The 19451-nt window shown below is 43.3% G+C and overlaps 1 protein-coding gene across 14 annotated transcripts in view; it reads left to right on the top strand.

The window, feature by feature from the left end:
- The window catches only part of pcloa (piccolo presynaptic cytomatrix protein a), a 528901-nt gene that overhangs the window by 264128 nt on the left and 245322 nt on the right, over positions 1-19451 (top strand). For 7 of the 14 annotated variants that reach the window (XR_007957842.1, XM_052034279.1, XM_052034276.1 and 4 more), the window contains 2 exons: positions 7818-7926; positions 17152-17219. Coding sequence is in view for 11 of the 14 variants with exons in the window: in XM_052034279.1 (XP_051890239.1) it covers positions 7818-7926; positions 17152-17219 (177 nt within the window). In the remaining 3 variants the exon portion in view is untranslated. The remainder of the gene's footprint in view (positions 1-7817; positions 7927-17151; positions 17220-19451) is intronic. The other 7 variants (XR_007957841.1, XM_052034281.1, XR_007957844.1 and 4 more) reach the window with 5 other exon arrangements.

The raw sequence follows: 19451 nt of genomic DNA, 5'->3' as shown, positions 1-19451 counted from the left end.
TAGAGGAGGTGGTTGAACCAGATGCAATCTGCATTTAAGAGATGTTTAGACAGGCAAGGTATAGAAGGATATGGGCCTAATGTGGGCAAATGGGATTAGTGCAGACTAGCAGAATGGTCAGCATGGACAAGGTGGGCCGAAGGGCCTGCTTCTGTGCTGAAGGACTCTGTGACTCTTATGAATATTTATGAGGTGAAAGAATTGGTAGGGATAATGAGGAGAGACAAGCTTTTGTTCTGAAAGGGATGTGTGAGCAGAGGGGTCAGGACACAACTTGCTGAAAGCAACAGGGCAAGTTGAGAAAATAGTTAATAAGGAAAACAAAATAAGATATCTTTATTAGTCATATGTACATCAAAACACAGTGAAATGCATCTTTTTGCGTAGAGTACTTTGGGAGCAGTCCACAAGTGTCGCCAAGCTTCTGGCGCCAACATAGCATGCCCACAACTTCCTAACTTGTACGTCTTTGGAATGTGGGAGGAAACCGGAGCACCCGGAGGAAACCCACACAGACACGAGGAGAACGCACAAACTTCACACAGACAAATTCTGGGCTATACCAATGGGGACATAGGGAAATTAAGCTGAACCTTTATAAAAACATGTGTCCGGACATACTGGAGTATTGTGTTTAATTCTGGTCACCACATTCGAAGAAGGATATGAAGACATCTGAGAGGGCCCAGAAAAGATTTTTGAGGAAGGTTCATAGAGTCATCGAGTACTACAGACAGAAATAGGCCCTTCGGCCCATCTAGTCCATGTCGACCTGATCTTCTGCCTGTCACATCTACCTGCACCTGGATCATATCCCTCCAAACCCCTCCTGGAATGTGGGATTCCAGTTACATATTAGGGAGACACTGTGGGAAGAGCACAAGAGCTGCTGCCTCATATTTGTTGTCTGTGTGGAGTTTGCATGTTCTCCGGCTGCTCCAGTTTCCTCCCACAAAACAAACAAGTAGAGGTCGGTAGGTTAATTGGTGACCTAAAAGTGCCCCTAGTGTGTGGATGTGGTAGAATCTGTGTGTGTAGGTGAATGGCAAGAGGAAGTTGATGGGACTGCGGGGAAAATAAAATAGGATTAGCATAAATGGGGGCTCAATGTTTAGTGTGGATGCAGTGGGCCAAAGGTGTGCCTAGTTCCCAGTTCTACGGACTGTAACTGCTTTTCTTGGAGAAGAGAAGGCTGAGGGGAGATGAGGGGTCTGGGCATAGTGGATGGTGGGAGGGAGGTCGATCCCTTTGGTGGATGGTCATGGACTAGAGATCACAGGTAATAAAGGGGAAGGTATTAAGAGATGTTTTAGAGAAAGCTTTTTTATTCAGCAGATGTCTGGAATCTGGAATTTGCTGCCTGTAGATGCACCAGAGGCACCGCCTGTAGATGCGGCTGAGGTACCGGTTGTAGATGCGTTTTTTTTAATGACTTGGATGAGGGGGTAGAAAGGTGAGTTGACAAGTTTGCAGATGACACAAAGGTTGGTGGTGTTGTGGACAGTGTAGAGGATTGTTGAAGATTGCAGAGGGATATTGATAGGATGCAGTGCTGGGCTGAGAAGTGGCAGATGGAGTTCAATTCGGAGAAGTGTGAGGTGGTACACTTTGGAAGGACAAACTCCAAGGCAGAGTACAAAGTTAATGGCAGGATACTGGGTAGTGTGGAGGAGCAGAGGGATCTCGGGATCCATATCCACAGATCCCTGAAAGTTGCCTCACAGGTGGATAGGGTAGTTAAGAAAGTTTATGGGATGTTAGCTTTCATAAGTCGAGGGATCGCATTTAAGAGCCGCGAGGTGATGATGCAGCTCTATCAAACACTGGTTAGACCACATTTAGAGTACTGTGTCCAGTTCTGGTCGCCTCATTATAGGAAGGATGTGGAAGTGTTGGAAAGGGTGCAGAGGAGATTTACCAGGATGCTGCCTGGTTCGGAGAGTATGCATTATGAGGAGAGACTAAGGGAGCTATGGCCTTACTCTTTGGAGAGAAGGAGGATGAGAGGAGCCATGATAGATATATACAACATATTAAGAGGAATAGATAGAGTAGACAACCAGCACCCTTTACCCAAAGCACCAATGCTCAATACAAGAGGGCATAGCTTTAAAGTAATGGGTGGGAAGTTCAAGGGAGATATCAGAGGAAGGTTTTTTACCCAGAGAGTGGTTGGGGCATGGAATGCGCTGCCTGGGGCGGTGGTGGAGGCAGGTACATTGGTCAAATTCAAGAGATTACTAGATAAGCATATGGAGGAATTTAAAATAGAGGGATATGTGGGAGGAAGGGGTTAGATAGTCTTCGGAGAGGTTTAAAGGTCGGCACAACATTGTGGGCCAAGGGGCCTGTATTGTGCTGTACTGTTCTATGTAAGACAAATGCAAAATATTTTTATTTAATTTCACTGTCATTTCCTTATTCCCCAATATAATTCCCTTGATCTGAGTCCATAATGAGCTTTCTTTTTAGATTTATTTTACTTAACAAATGTACACCCTTGTTAATTAAAAGAAGTGTTTGATTCTCTTAAACTTTATATTCTTCACATTCTTTACTTTGTTACAAAATCTGTTAGATATGAGGGAGTTCCACTTGCATGATGGTGCCATTATGTGCTGGTTTCAGGACCTGAGGGCATTGGCTGTTGTCTCAACCTGATCTTGAGCTGTTTCTGCAATTTCAAGGTTGGCAATTTGAGACTGATTTTTGGTAGATGGTGCTTTGAAGAAAGATATGTATCTTGTGAAAGTTAAGAAACCATGGATCTTTCATGGAAGCCTCTTCAAAAAAGTGAATGCGTGGCTGAGGAGCTTATGCAGGGGCAGAGATCCAGACTTTTGGACCACTGGGATCTCTTCTGGTGCAGAGGTGACCTGTACCAAAGGGACGGGTTTATCCTGGTAGGAAAATTTGCTAATGCTACTCGGGAGGGTTTAAATTAGTCTGGCAGGGATGGGGGTGGGTGGGTGGGACCCAAAGCAGTGATGAGGCAGATAAGAAAGCTAAGGTAAATACAGAAGTTGAAGAGAGTAAGTTCAGTGGATAGGACAAGCAGGAGCATGGCAGGGAACAAGGGAAGACTGCTGAATTATCTGCACTTATTTCAATGCAAAAACCCTGACAGGTAAGGCAGGTGAACTCACAGTGTGGATAGGTCCATGGAACTGGGATATTGTAGCTGTTACAGAAACATAGCTGAGAGAGGGATGGTAACTCAATGTTCCAGGGTACAGATGCTATTGGATAGATAGAGGTGGATGTAAGCGAGGAGGAGGAGTTCTGTCTTTGATTAGGGAGAACATCACAACAGTTAGAGAGGATATTCTTGATGTATTATCCAGTGAGGCTATATGGGTAGAAATGAGCACTAAGAAGAGGCTGATCACCTTGATGGGATTGTACTATGAGCCTCCCATTAGTCAGCGGGAATTAGAGTAGCAAATATGTAGGGAGATCGCAAATAGCTATAAGAATAAGTGGTAGTAGTAAGAGATTTTAACTTTCCAAGTAACTACCATAGTGTTAAGGGGGAGGAACTTAGTAAGCATATTCAGGAAAAATTTGTCAATCAATACGTAAATGGCCTCATCAGAGAGGGGGCAAACTCGACCTCCTCGGGATATAAGGCAGGGCAAGCAACTGAATTGTGTTAGTGAGGGAGCACTTTGGGACCAGTGAACATAATTTTATTAATTTGAAAATGGTTATGGAAAAGGATATGACTGGTCCACAAGTTAAAGTTCAAAATTGGGGCAAGGCCATTTTTGATGATATGAGAAGAGAGCTTTCAAAAGTTGATTGGGGGAGGCTTTTTACAGGTAAAGGAATGTTTGGCAAGTGGGAGGCTTTTAGAAGTGAGATAGAGAGTATTCAAGGACACCATGTTCCTGTTAGAGTGAAGGGCAAGGCTGGCAAGAGTCTGACAAGAGATACTGAGCCTCTGACATCCACCATCATGAAGTGCTTTGAGAGGTTGGTCATGGCACACATCAACTCCAGCCTACCAGACAACCTGGACCCATTGCAATTCGCCTATCAGCGAAACAGGTCTACAGCGGATGCCATCTCCCTGGCCCTACACTCAGCTCTGGAGCATCTGGACAGTAAAGACACATATGTTAGACTATTGTTTATTGACTACAGCTCTGCCTTCAATAAAATAATTCCAAGCAAGCTTGTCACCAAACTCCGAGACCTAGGACTCAACACCTCCCTCTGTGACTGGATCCTTGACTTTCTAACAAACCGCAATCAGTGAGGATAGGCAGCAGTACCTCTGGCGTGATTATTCTCAGCACTGGTGCCCCACAAGGTTGCGTCCTCAGCCCTCTATTCTGCTCCCTATGCACTCATGACTGTGTGGCCAGATTCTGCTCTAACTCCATCTACAAGTTTGCAAATGATACCACCGTTGTAGGCCGTATCTCAAACAGCGATGAGTCAGAGTACAGAAAGGAGATAGAGAGCTTAGTGGAATGGTGTCATGACAACAACCTTTCCCTCAATGTCAACAAAACTAAAGAGCTGGTCATTGACTTCAGGAAAGAGGGCGGTATACATGCACCTGTCTACATCAATGGTGCTGAGGTCGAGAGGGTTGACAGCTTCAAGTTCCTGGGAGTGAACAGCACCAACAGCCTATCCTGGACAAACCACGTGGAAGCCACGGCCAAGAAAGCTCACCAGCACCTCTACTTCCTCAGGAGGCTAAAGAAATTTGGTTTGTCCCCTTTGACTCTCACCAACTTTTACCGATGCACCATAGAAAGCATCCTATCAGGATGTATCACGGCTTGGTATGGCAACTGCTCTGCCCAAGACCGCAAGAAGCTGCAGAGAGTTGTGGACACAGCCCAGCGCATCACGGACACCGGTCTCCCCTCCTTGGACTCTTTCTTTACCTCTCGTTGTCTTGGTGTAGCAGCCAGCATAATCAAAGACCCCACCCACCTGAGACATTCTCTCTTCTCTCCTTTTCCATCGGGTAGAAGATACAGGAACCTGAGGGCACGTACCACCAGACTTAAGGACAGCTTCTACCCCACAGTGATAAGACTATTGAACAGTTCTCTTATACAATGAGATGGACTATGACCTCACGATCTACCTTGTTGTGACCTTGCACCTTATTGTACTGCACTTTCTCTGTAGCTGTGACACTTTACTCTGTACTGTTACTGTTTTTACCTGTACTACATCAATGCACTCTGTACTAACTCAGTGTAACTGCACTGTGTAATGAATTGACCTGTACGATCAGTTTGTAAGACAAGCTTTTCACTGTACCTCTGTACAAGTGACAATAATAAACCAATACCAATACCAATACCAAAAAGGAGGAATATGTCAGCTAAAGGCAGCTGGGATCGTGAATCCCTTGAGGAGTATAAGGGATGGAGGATTACACTTCAGAGGGAAATCAGGAGGACAAGAAGGGGGACACGAGATGACTTTGGCAAATAAGGTAAAGGAGAATCCAAAGAGATTCTACGGTTATAGAAAAGAGTAACTAGGGAGGGAACAGGACCCCTTAAGTATCAGCAAGGTTATCTCTGTGTGGAGGCATTGGAGATGGGCAAAGTCCTAAATGAATATTTTGCAACTATTTACCATGCAAGAAAGACATGAATGCTATATCCAGTATAACAGTATACTATATCCAGCTTTATGTTTGGTAACAAGGTTAAAATAATATTTTGTGTCTCACACATGAAAGTAAATCTTCAATGCTGTAACTTCAAGGTACTTTTGTCATCGTAGTCCACAGTTTTAGGATCTATCCAGGCAGAAACCACAGCAGCTGAGCCAATGTGTCAACAACCAGAGACTAAAGTTAAATGGTGTTCAATAACAATCTTTCAAGTCATAGGTGCTGGAGGGAAACGAGTCGAATGCTTCAGATGTTCTGATTCAGAAGCTAATGAAAGCTGTGTTTGCCCTTCCACAGCCAAGGAACAGAAATTACAACAATTGCTGTGGGTGTAAGAAGTTTCCTCATGATGAGTAATGTCAACTTGAAGGCAAATCAACACTGTAAAACAACTTCTCAGTTTGACTTGTAAATATAGATGTTTTCCTTTGTTCTTTGGTGTAGTGCGGACAGGACGGGTAAGGCCAGCATTTATTGCCAGTCCTCCACCTTGAATTGCTGCAGTTCCAAAGTGCTATTAGGTAAGGAGTTCAGGATTTAGGTTCAGTGACAACAATGAAACATATCCGTGGAGGTGAGCTGCAGAGACTTGTGTTCTGATGTTCCTGCTGCACTTTTCAGTCCAGATCATGTGTTTGGAAGGTACCTGTTGCAGAAACTGTCCTGATGCAGAGTTTTGACCCGAAACATCCCCCTCGGCCCGCTGAGCTCCTCCACAAATTTGTTTTTGCTGTTGAGGAAACATTGGCAAGTCACTACAGAGAATTTTGTAAATGGAATGCATTCAGCCATAATGTGTCAGTCTTGGTAGAGGTGACTACTCGGGGTAGTGAGTTATTTGCCATTCGATCAGGTTGTTTTGTCCTGGATGGTGCCGAGCTTCTTGACTGTAGTTGGAACTGCACTCATGCAGGAGACGATTCCATTTCCATCCCTGACTAGTGCTCATAATCCAGAAGCCTCGACCATCAGTCGTGAGTTCAAATCCATGGGGTAATCTATTGCCTTTTTTTTAAACAAAATCTACTTTCAATGATGGATTATTGTACAAACTTAGGCCTGTGATTCCAGACCCACTTCATTGTGGATTATTCTTTACTGCCCTCTTGAGATATCGTAGCAAGATATTAAGAAGACAGCTCATTACTAAATTCTTTGGGGAAATTTGGGAGGGGCAGTAAATGCTGGCCTTATCAGTGTCGCCTCTGTCCTGTCAATGGAGTAAATGGAATGCATTCAGCCATAACGTGCCTGACGAGTAGGAGTTCTCGAAATATCAGTGTTATGAAACTAGTAGAAAATGTTGTGTGGATTCGACTATTACAAAAGAGAAATGGAAAGATGCTTGCAGTTGATGACAGGAAGGCCCCTGTACAGATGTCATTGTCCTCAGTTTGCAAGGTATTCACAAATGGTCTTGTTTTTTAAAGTTTGTGATATGAAGCTATCTCACATGCAATGCCAGTAGGCTCTTGTATTTGGGAAATAAAGAAAGGGCAAGATACCAGTGGAGAAAAGATAGTCTTCTTTGAAAATGCATGCTTATTGTCCTTTTTATTTTGCCATTTATTTTGTGCAGCACTCAAAGTTTTTGGCCATAATTACCGACCCTTTATATTGACTCGCTAACATTACTGTAAGTGTAAGTTGGAACATCTGTTTTTTTTCACTTTACTGTTTTCTCTTTTTCTTGTCTTTAACCATTTGCTGAGATGTGCTTGATTTCATGAGTAAAATTACTATTAAAAATAGTAATTGCTATTAAAATGCATGTTTGATGTGTTTTAAAAAGACTTTCCCTATGTTTGCTGTGAAATAGTTTTAAAACCATTTAAGTGTTTAAAATATTAATGACTGACAATTTTCAAACTTTTGCTTTTGCTATTTATATAATGCAATAGTTCATAGTTTTCAACAGCATTCATTTCCATTTCAGCTGAGCATATTAGTTTCAGTAAACAGAAATATAATAGCAACACGTTTATCTGAGCCATTTGTTAAAATATTTAAGATCAGAGATTGGGATACATATTCACTGAATGGAAAGCTAATTGAAGTTAAGCTAATTCCTTTAGAGTTAAAAGAATTGAGTGATATCCACAGCCAGCCAGGTCTGTACTTACGGGCTCTTTGACAGTCTCATTCTGTGTGCTTTGTTTGGTAGGAATGCAAGTTCTTGAGTGGAATGGAATTCCTTTGACTGGTAAAACCTATGAGGAAGTGCAATGCGTCATTGGTGTCCCAGTTCGGGAAGCTGAAATATGTGTAAGACTGTGAGTTTTTCCCCACCTTTCTGTTACCATTCAAACTCCATGACTTTTATTTTACATCATGTTATGGTGAAACCTTTGTAAATCACCCTATTGTATGTGTTCATTTGTACCAGAAAACAGAGGAATATCACAACACATGAAATGGCTTTTAAGTTCAGCTGTTCCTTCAACAAGAACAAGTTACAGTGCTATCATTCACTGAGCACATTCTCCTCAAACTAGTTTATTTTGTCTCAGGCCTAAATCTTCATGATGAAGTTTGTACAAAACAGAATCCTTTATGAAATAAACCAACAATTGACCAATTCAACCAAGACCTCAATGTAAATGACTGTAATTGAGAATTTTTTCCTGTTATTCTGACTTAACCTGAAAGAAATGTGTACCAAAGAAGACCTTCTGGATGGACAAAAAGCAAACTGTTGCAAATGCTGGAAATAATCAGCAGATCAAGCAACATATGTGGAGTGAGAAAGAGTTAATGTTTCAGGTTGATGATTGTTCTTCAGATGGGGACAGTTAAAAGATAGAGAAAGTTGAAGTGGGCAGAGCAAACAATGTAGTGACAGGGTGGACATCTGGAGAGCCTGAAAGATGCAAATGATCATGGTCATGGAGTCATACCGCACAGAAACATGCCCCATGGCCTGAGTCCATACCAACCATCAAGTACCTGTCCATACTAATCCTATTCACAAGTACCTGATCCATAGTATACTAAGCCTTGGTGCTTCAAGTGCTCGTCCAGATGCTTCTTAAATGTTGTGAGTATCCCTGCTTCCACCAACTTTTCAGGCAGTGGGTTCGGCTTGAAATCATCCTCTGGGTGAAAAAATTCTTCTTCAAATCACCATTAAGCTTCTTACCCCTCACTTTAAGACAATGCCCTGTGATCTTGGACATATTTGCCATGGAGAAGATTTTCTTGCTATGTTCCCTATCTATGCCTTCCATAATTTAGTTTGCCTCTGTCAGGTCCCCATCAACTTCTTCTGCTCCAAGAAAAATAAACCCAGCCTATCCAGTCTCTCCTCATAGCTGAAACGCTCCATCCCAAGCAAAATCCTGGTTCTCCTCGACACTATCCCCTGCACTCTCTCCTGTGCAATCATGTCCTTTCTATAGTGTTGTTACGCTACAAGCAGAACTACACACTATATTCCAGCTGTTGCCTAACCAGTGTTTTAGATTTTTTTTTCAAAAAAACTATTAAATTAGTCAGATAGGATCTTCCTCTGACAAACCCATGCTGTGTATCCTGATCCGTTCCCTTCTTGCAAGTGTAGATTAATCCAGTCCCTCAGGCTTTTTGTTCCAATAACTTCCCAACAACTGACATTTGACAAACTGGTCTATAATTACTTGGCTTACCCTTGTGCCCTTCTTGAATAATGGAACTATCTATTGTCTTCCGATCATTTGACACCTCACCTGTGGCCAGGGTAAATTTAAATATCTCAGTCAGAACCCTGCAATCTGCTCCCATAACAACCTGGAATACATCTCATCAGGCCCTGGTGTCCACTAAAGCATCTAATACTTTCTCCTTTTTAATCTTAACACACTTTAGAAATTTACTGTTCCGTCTGAAATCTTCAGCTGCAATGTCTTTCTCCTTGTTAAATCCAGATAAAAAGAATTAATTTAAGACTTTTCCTATGCCATCTAGCACCATAAGGTACCGGCTGAAAGAGGAAGATAAAGGCAAGTAAATAACAGGAGATATGTTCAGTGAAGATGTAATTGGAAGGAAGTGAATCAAATCTGAAATTATCAGAAGGCGAGAGAGAAAGAAAAACTAAATGCCAGACAAATGAACTCGGACCCTGGATTGAATGGTTATCTGAAATTATCAAATGAATTAAAAATCATTAAACTGCATATGCTGGAGATCTGAAAAAAAAACATAAAATGCTAGAAATACTCAGCATGTCAGGCAGGATCTGTGGAGAGAGAAGCAGAGTTAGTGTTTCAGGTTGAAGACACTTCATCAGAACAAAGAGAGAAAATGTTATTTATTGTATCCGGTGCTCCGGTTGGGGCCTCCCCTGCATCGCCGAGACCAGACGCTGACTGGGCAGCTGCTTCACTGACCACCTGCACACTGTCTGCCTTGGCTCTCTGGAGCTCCCAGTTGCGAGCTATTATAATTCTCCTCCCTGTTCCCACACCGACATGTTTTTCTCAGCCTCCTCTACTTCAAAGATGAGGCTAAACACAAACTAGAGGAACAGCACCTCATGTTCCACCTGGGTCATCCACAACCTAGCAGCATGAGCACTGCTCCCACTCTGCCCCTTTTCTCTCTCCTCCTGATCTACCTGGCCCCATCACTATGTCTCTTCCCCCCTCCACCCTCTCCATCTGCCTGTCACCCAAACACACCACCCAGAGGGTCCCCTCCCCACTGTTCCCATCTGCCCTCCCCACTTCCGTCCCTTTATTCCATGCTTCACCTGCCTCTCCTATCAGATTCTACCATCTTCAGCCCATTGTCGCCATTCCCACTCTCCCCCTGCAGATGACACGAAGCTTGGAGGTGTTGTGGATAGTTTGGAGGGCTGTCAGAGGTTACAGAGGGACATAGATAGGATGCAAAGTTGGGCTGAGAAGTGGCAGATGCAGTTCAACTCAGAAGTGTGAGGTGGTTCACTTTGGTAGGTCAAATATGATGGCAGAATATAGTATTACTGGTAGGACTCTTGGCAGTGTGGAGGATCAGAGGGATTTTAGGGTCCGAGTCCATAGGACGCTCAAAGCGGCTGCACAGGTTGACTCTGTGGTTAAGAAGGCATATGGTGTATTGTCCTTCATCAATCGGGGAATTGAATTTAGGAGCCGTGAGGTATTGTTGCAGCTATATACATCCCTGGTCAGACCCCACTTGGAGTACTATGCTGGGTTCTGGTCGCCTCACTACAGGAAGGATGTGGAAGCCATAGAGAGGGTACAGAGGAGATTTACAAGGATGCTGCCTGGAATGCGGAGCATGCCTTATGGAAGTAGGTTGAGGGAACTCGGCCTTTTCTCCTTGGAGTGACAGAGGATGAGGGGGGACCTGATAGAGGTGTATAAGATAATGAGATGTATTGATAGGGTAGATAGTCAGAGGCTTTTCCCCAGGGCTGAAATGGTGGCCAGAAGAGGACATAGGTTTAAGATGCTGGGGAGTAGGTATAGAGGAGATGTCAGGGGTAAGTTTTTTACTCAGAGACTGGTGAGTGTGTGGAATGGGCTGCCGGCAATAGTGGTGGAGGCGGATACGATAGGGTCTTTTAAGAGACTGTTGGATAGGTACATGGAGCTGAGAAAAATAGAGGGCTACGGGTAAGCCCAGTAATTTCTGCTGAATTGTGCTGTAGTTTTTCTAAATTTCTATGTTTCTATCGGCCTATCACCCTCTTCACCTGGATCCACCTATCACCTGCCAGCTTTTGCCACACCCCTTCCCTCCACCTTTTATACTGGGTTTCTCCCCTCTACCTTTCAGTCCAGAGGAAGGGTCTTGACCCAAAATGTCGACTGCCAATTTCCCTTCATAGATGCTGCCTCACCCACTGAGTTCCTCCAGCATTTTGTGTGTTGCTCCATATACCAGCATCTGCAGTTTCCTGTGTCTCTGAGTAAAGAAGTCAATTTTAAGTTGCAGAGAAGCTGATGGATAGAGCAAAGAGAAAATCCCTGTGTGGTGAGGTCAGGGTTGGGCAAGGATAAGTTGTAGCGGTTATATGGTTGATTAGTTAATGGAGCAGTTTTAGAAAAAGAATACAAAGCAAATGTAAAACACTTGCTTTTAACACCTTTTCCCATTGCTTTGTTTGTATTCTCACACTTTAATGCAGATAGTTAGTGTGCACGTGAAACAAATGAAAAGAAATCGAATGAAATGTGATCTTTATAACAAATAAGGTGGAGTTTGGCAGAAAGGAAGTCTTGCTAAAACTGTACAGGATTTCACGAAATGATACCTCGAGTACCAGTTTTCTCCTTATTTACGGAGGGATAAGCTTACAGTGGAGGCAGATCAGAGAGGTTACTCAGCTGATTCCTGGAAGTAAGTTGTCTTATGAGGAAGAATTGAGAAAGTTGGGATTGTATGCATTGATTTTTAATAATAAAGATGATCGTATTGAAACAAGATTCTGAGGATCTTGGGATTTCCAGAAAATGAAGTGTTTGCCTTTCCAGTATTACCTTCTTTTTCTTTACAACACAAAATCACTTCATTATCATATTCTCCCTCGTGTAGTGCACCTCCATGGAACCATAGAACAATACAGCACAATACAGGTCCTTCGGCCCACCATGTTGTGCCGCCCTTCAGACCATACCTAAGACTATCTAACCCCTTCCTCCCACATATCCCTCTTAAGTTCCTCCATATGCTTATCTAACAAACTCTTGAACTTGACCAACGTATCAGCCTCCACCACTACCCCAGGCAGCGCATTCCATGCACCAACCACTCTCTGGGTGAAAAACCTCCCTCTGACATCTCCCTTGAACTTCCCACCCATTTCCTTAAAGCCATGTCCTCTTGTTTCGAGCATTGGTGCCCTGGGAAAGAGGCGCTGGCTGTCCACTCTATCTATTCCTCTTAATATCTTGTATGCCTCTATTATGTCTCCCCTCATTCTCCTTCTCTCCAAAGAGTAAAGCCGTAGCTCCTTTAGTCTCTCCTCATAATCCATACTCTCTAATCCAGGCAGCATCCTGGTAAATCTCCTCTGCACCCTCTCCAATGCCTCCACATCCTTCTATAATAAGGCGACCAGAACTGGACACAGTACTCTAAGTGTGGTCTAACCAGAGTTTTGTAAAGCCGTATCATTACTTCACGGCTCTTGAACTCGATCCCACGACTTATGAAAGCTAACATCCCATAAGCTCTCTTAACTAACCTATTTACCTGTGAGGCGACTTTCAGTGATCTGTGGATATGAACCCCCAGATCCCCCTGCTCCTTGACACTGCCCAGAATCCTGCCATTTACCTTGTACTCCGCCTTAGAGTTTGTCCTTCCAAAGTGTACCACCTCACACTTCTCCGGATTGAACTCCATCTGCCACTTGTCAGCCCAGCTCTGCATCCTATCAATATCCCTCTGTAAGCTTCGACAGCCCTCCACACTATCCACAACACCACCAATCTTTGTGTCATCTGCAAACTTGCTAACCCACCCTTCCACCCCCTCATCCAAGTCATTAATAAATATCACAAAATGTAGAGGTCCCAGAACCGATCCTTGTGGGACACCACTAGTCACAGCCCTCCAATCTCCCTTCTGACCTTCCCTTTGTTCTTTCTCCTTTCTCTGTGTCCTGACCTTGGTGCTGTCTATCTTAGATGGGGGTTGATAGGTTAATTGGCCACAGTAAATTTCCCCTGGGTGTGTAGATGAGTGGTAGAATCTGTGTGAAGTTGATGAAAATGTGAGGAGAACAAAACATGGAATTAATGTAGGTTGAGTGTAATCAGACAATTTGTTTCTGTCTGTGACTATGATATAAGCTCCCCACCACCACCCTACTACTAATTCAATCTTGGAACTACTTTGGCAGCTTTGCTTGGATCCCATGAGCTATGGTCTGTCCTTTTGGACCAGTGTCCCATATGGGACCTTGTCAGAGGCCTTACTGAAGTCCACTGAAGTACACTACATCAACTGCACTGTCCTCATCAATTTATTTTGTTACCTCTTCAAAAAATCAAATTGGTCAGACAAAATCTCCCCCATTAAAGCTGTGATCGATCCATGCATTTATTGATTAATCCCGTCCTTCAGAATATTTTCCAATAACTTCCATGTCAAAGAATTCCTTCTTTGTCTTCTGGACTGAAGAGGGCTGCTAATTGTCAGCAAGATTCCTTATAAAATATTATTGTTCATTGACTAATAGATTTTAGATATTCAGCAGATATAGAGTTAGTCTAGGAATTGACACTGTGGTCACAGATCAGCCATGATCTTAATGAATGACAGAATATGAGGGGCTGAATGACCTTTTTTTTACTTTCTCATAATCTTATGTTCTTGTTATGTTTGCAGTTTGCCTTACCCTTCCTCTTCAGCTCCTATAACCACACAATGTAGGTTAGCAATCCCCAATTTGGGCTGATAAAATCAACCATAACATCAAGGAGGGCCCTAATCTGTGGTGCTTAATAATTTGTCTTCTTAGGCAGTCCCCCGAGATTGAAGATGATTTAATTCCACTTCAGTTCTCTGTGTACAGAATGACATATGAAGCAAATGTGTAACTTGAAGACTCTGCCCCTAGAGGGACAGAGGTGTTTGATAAGGCAGAGGGATTTTGGCTTTGGGAGGTGGTGCACTTCCACTGCATTTCTGCATGATTTAAACAAATGGACTCTGCCATCTTGAATATTTCTTCTTCATTTTAAATGGTCTTTACCAGAGATTCCCACAAGTTGATAGGGTTGCTACAATTTTTCATGGAAGCTTTAAGAAAATTCTTGGATGGTTTCCTTTGTCCAGCTGGTAATATTGTGCTGTGACAGAGCTCACCATAGTGTGCACGTATTTGGTGTCAGGCACAAGAACAATGCGGACTACCCAGTGGAGCGTAACTAGGGCCTTGATGCCCAGAATGTTGGCCTGGGAGGGAATCCTGATTATGGTTCACTTATCCTCCAATGGAATTGAAGGAGTTTGCACAGACAGAGTTGGCGTTATTTCTCCAGTGCTTTGAGGTGCCCACTGTAGGCAGTCTGTATCCATGGGTAGGAATCACGACCCAGTACACTTTGAGCTTTGTGCCAAATTTGGCCTTCACTTTTTCTCTCAGTCAGCCAAAGCCTGCTCTGGTGCACTGAAGACAGTGGTGAATTTCATCATCAGTCATTGTTGTTGAGAGGAAGCTGTAAGGTAGGGAGAGCAGTTCATGTTTGACAGGGTCTTGTCATAAAGCTCTATTGTTAGGAATGGTTTTGTGCAGTTTGGTAGAGGAATTTTTTGTGTGCAGTTATCAAGTGAAGCCCTTTTCCAATATCAGTCAACAAGCTGATGATGATTTAGAGTTTGGCATCTGAAAGTATGCCTGGTCACCCATCATCTTGGTAGTGAGGTTGAATTGACCATGTTTCAAGACCATATACTTTGAACAATTTCCCATTTGTCCTTTTGTTTAACTCAACTCCGGTAAAAGTGCATTATTCCAGCAAGAAAGATTGAAAAATGTGTCAAGGCAATAATGCAGCCGTGCTGAACACCAACCAGTGCTAAATAAAGATCTGTTGTAATGTGTTGCTTAAAATTGCAGCTTGCCATCATGTAGTGAATGTAAGATGGAGATGAATTTCTGAGGGCAGGCCACATTTGAGATGAAAACTCCACATTCCTTCCCACTTGATGGTCAAAGGCTTTTATGAGGTCAAAAATGCCACATACAATGGTTGATACCACTCACTTTATTTCCCTTGGAATTGACACAGTGAAAGTCCAATGCATCTTCACATGGATAGAATCCACTCAGTGATTCAGGCAGCAAACCTTCATCCACAGGGAGGAGGCATCTGCAGAGGATTCTTACACAGACAGCAGGGATATCCTTCTGTAATTACTGCAATGAGATTTGTCTTCTTTCTTGAAGATGGGCCCAATTGTAATGTCTCTAAAGTCCTGGATATGGAATAGGAGGAGTTTAATTTGTGAGTGAAGTTTGTCAGCACCGATCCCATCTGCTGTCTGGTCTTGGTGATTTTCAGTTGTCATTTGGCCTTTTCGATTTCTTGTCAGTAGGTTGGACCAGAAAATTTCCCCAGGCGTGCAACCAATGAAAGTCAAGACAAGGGCAAATCCTGGCTGAGAATTCAAGCGCCTGTAAAACTGTTTCTTTTACCTTCAAGTATGGCAGAGATTTCAATCAAAGAACATTTTCTGCTTCCAGTTAACCAACTTGTGTGTCTCCTGGTCATATTCATGGGACCTGCCCAGGTGTCTTTTGGTGTTTGTTATGGTGAACTTCAGTCTAGAAAAGTGTGCACACAGTCCAAAGGACACCTGTTGGTTAGGGGTTGTTAGGTAGTTTTTGAGGAGCTGTCTGAGGAGACTTATCTGAGGGTCCTTGGGATTTTCAGCGTTGATTTTCTGGCTGCTCCATTTTGCTTATTGTTTTCAGGCCATGCTGATGGAGGTAACAGAGCAGATTAGTGGGTGGTCAGTCTGACAGTCATTGGTATCTGTCAGGGCACAGTTGTGCAAAAAGTCTTGTGGTCTCTTGCTCAAACAATTAGATAATCTAAAAGGTACCATTGCTGGATTGGGGTGTTGGCATCAGGTCTTGCACTTGTCTCTCTAATGAAACAAGGTGTGGGTACGACAAGACTGTCTTCCCAGGCTTTTGTCAGGAGGACTCCAAATCATTAATATAGATAACAAACAATAGGGGACTTGGTACCAATCCCCACAGCCCACCACTGGTCACAATATTTGAAACTTGGACAAGAACCCTCACTACCACACTCTGTCTCCTTCCACCAAGCCAATTGGCCAGCTCACCCTGTATCCCATGTGATCTAACCTTACTGACCTGCCTACCATGCAGGACCTTTTTAAAGTCCACGTAGACCACGCCTACGATCCTGCTCTCTTTAGTCCTCTTGGTCACATCTCAAAAAACTCAATTAAATACATGAGACACAATTTCCCATGTACAAGGTCGTCCTAACTCTCAGTCCTTGTCTTTTCAAATGCAGATAGATCCTGTCTCACAGAATCCCCTTCAGTAACTTTCCCACCACTGATACTAGGCTCACCGGCCTGTAGTCCTTCATTCTCCCTCAGTCCCCTCATTCTAGCTCTTATTCCTCTTTCTTCTCTCTTGTACCCTGATGGTCGGCACCCTCCATCCATCCTAGTGCTGGACACCCCTCCCCATACCATTCCTCCTACCCTGATGAAAAAATGTACATTGCCTTTTGTTGATACATAGCTAAGTTGATTTTGAATTAATTAGATATATTCTGGAGCATTTTATTAGTGGTTCAAACATTCAAGTAAGAAAGATTTCACTTTCAACAATTCATCCATTTCTGTTTTAACTCTACTGCTAGTTGGTTGAGGCATCACCAACAGGAGATGTCTGTGACATATTCTTATTCCATCCAGCACCGATCACGTTATATTTGTGATTAAACTGCAGCATGCTCATTTAAAGTGATCAATAATTTTATATAATAATAAGACATAATATTTTCCTCTAGGGACCTCAACATGCTTTCCGATTCAGAGAAGCTCCAGCATTTGGACCTGAAGGACCGAACAAAGGCAGGTAGGACAAATGTAAACATCCGTTTTCAACTGCAAATGGACAAATTTCAGATAACAGGGAGGAACTTGTAACAATCCCAATCAGAAGGGATCAAATACTATAGAAACTCACAGGGTGAGAAGCAGACAGATTGCTGGGATCCGATGCCCTGCACCCAAGGGGTTTAAAGAAAGTGGTTGTGGAGATAGTGGACCCATTGGCTGAACTTTTTCAAAACTCGCAAAATTTCAGGAGGCCACGAAACAGCCAATGTAGTCCTTGTTCAGAAGGCAGGAAACTAAAGGCGGGTTAGTATAACTTCTATGGAGACACAAAATGGACATTTTCCTCCAACTGGGTCCTCTCCTCACTGCTCCCACCTGCCCTCCCCACCTCCCTGATTTGGTTCCAGGCTCCACCTTCCTCTGCTATCAGATTCCACTATCTGTCACCCTCTGTCACCTCCACCCATCACCTCCCAGACTCTGTTGTTATTCCCACTCCCCCCTCCTCCATCAGTCTATCACCCCTCCTCACCTGGATCCACGTATCACTTGCCAGCTCTTGCTCCACCCCTAACCTCCACCTCTTTGTACTGGCTATCTCCCCTCTATCTTTCAGTCCACATGAAGGTTTTCAACGTGAAGCATTGACTGTCCATTTCCCTCCACAGATGCTGCCTGACCTGTCAAATTCCTCTATAGCATCTGTGTGTTGCTCCAGTTTAACATCTATTGTTGGCAAGATGCTGGTCAATAATCAAAGATGAAATAACTAAACATTTCAAATAATTTCTAATTAAACCTTTATCAAAGGTAAATTACGCTTGACAAATTTGCTTGAAATTTTGAGGATGTGACGGGAAGAGTTGATAGAGGGGAACCTGCAGATGAGGTGTATTTAGATTTCCAAAGGCATTTGACAAGGTGCCATATAAGAGGCTGGTGCATAAACTAAGAGGCCAAGGTATTGGAGGAAGTGTGTTGGCATGGATTGAAAACTGGCTGTTACAAAGAAAACAAAGAGTTAGAATAAGTGGGTCTCTTCCAGGCTGGAGCAATATAACTAGTGGAGTACCCCAGGGATCTGTTCTTGACCCTCAATTGTTTACTATTTACATTAATAAAGTGGAGGAGGGAATAAAATGTAAGGTTTCCAAGATTGCTGATGATATGAAAACAGATAGAGTGGCATTGAAGGTAGTCCAAAGGAAATGTACCAGGCCAATTCCTGGATGAGAGTGTTGAGGTGCGAGACAGTTTGAATCTGTATTCCTTGTAGTTTAGAAACATGAGATGTGACCATATCCAAACATAAAAGTTCCATATACCCACCATCTTCTGTGTGGAAAAAGTTGCCCCTTGGGTCCATTTTAAATCTTCCCCCTTTCACCTTAAATCTGTTCCCTCCAGTTTTAGACTCGCCTGTCCAGGGGAAAAAGATGATGACCATCCACCTTATCTATGCCTCTCATGATTTTATAAACCTCTTTAAGGACATCCCTCAGCCTCCTACACTCCAGGGAAAAAAATCCCAGCCTATCCAGCCTCTCCTTCTAACTCAAGCCCTCCTTGTGAGTTTTCCTACACCCTTTCCAGCTTAGTGACATTCTTCCTGTGGCTAGATGACCAGAACTGCACACAATACCCATTGGCTTGGCCACACAAAAAGTGTGGCCAAGCCAATGACTTGCACAGTTGCAACATGACGTCCCAACTCGTGTATTCAATGCCCTGACTGATGAAGGCAATCATGCCAAACACCTTCTTCACCACCTTGTCCACCTGTGTCATCACCTTCAGGGAACTATGTACCTGTACCCCAAGGCTCCTCTGTTCTGCAACACTATCCAGGGCCCTACCATTTATTGTGTAAGTCCTGCCCTGGTTTACCTTCCCAAAATGCAACACATCACACTTATCTGAGCTAAATTCCAGGTAGGCACAATAGTGTAGCGGTTAGTGTAACGCTATTACAATGCCAGTGACCTGGGTTCAATTCCAGCCACTGTCTGTAAGGAGTTTGTACATTCTCCCCATGACTACGTGGGTTTCCTCCAGGTGTTCCGGTTTCCTCCCATATTCCAAAGACGTACAGGTTAGGAAGTTGTGGCGACACTTGCGGCTGCTCCCAGAACACTCTACACAAAAGGTGCATTTCACTGTGTGTTTTGATGTACATGTGACTAATAAAGATACCTTATCTTAAATTCTATCTGCCATTCCTTGGCCCACTTCAAGTTCAAGTTTATTG

This window comes from Pristis pectinata, chromosome 19 (genome assembly GCF_009764475.1).
Source record: "Pristis pectinata isolate sPriPec2 chromosome 19, sPriPec2.1.pri, whole genome shotgun sequence".
Taxonomy (NCBI): Eukaryota; Metazoa; Chordata; class Chondrichthyes; order Rhinopristiformes; family Pristidae; genus Pristis; species Pristis pectinata.
The sequence above is the reverse complement of the archived record's forward strand: the minus strand, read 5'-3'. Positions and strand labels throughout refer to the sequence as shown.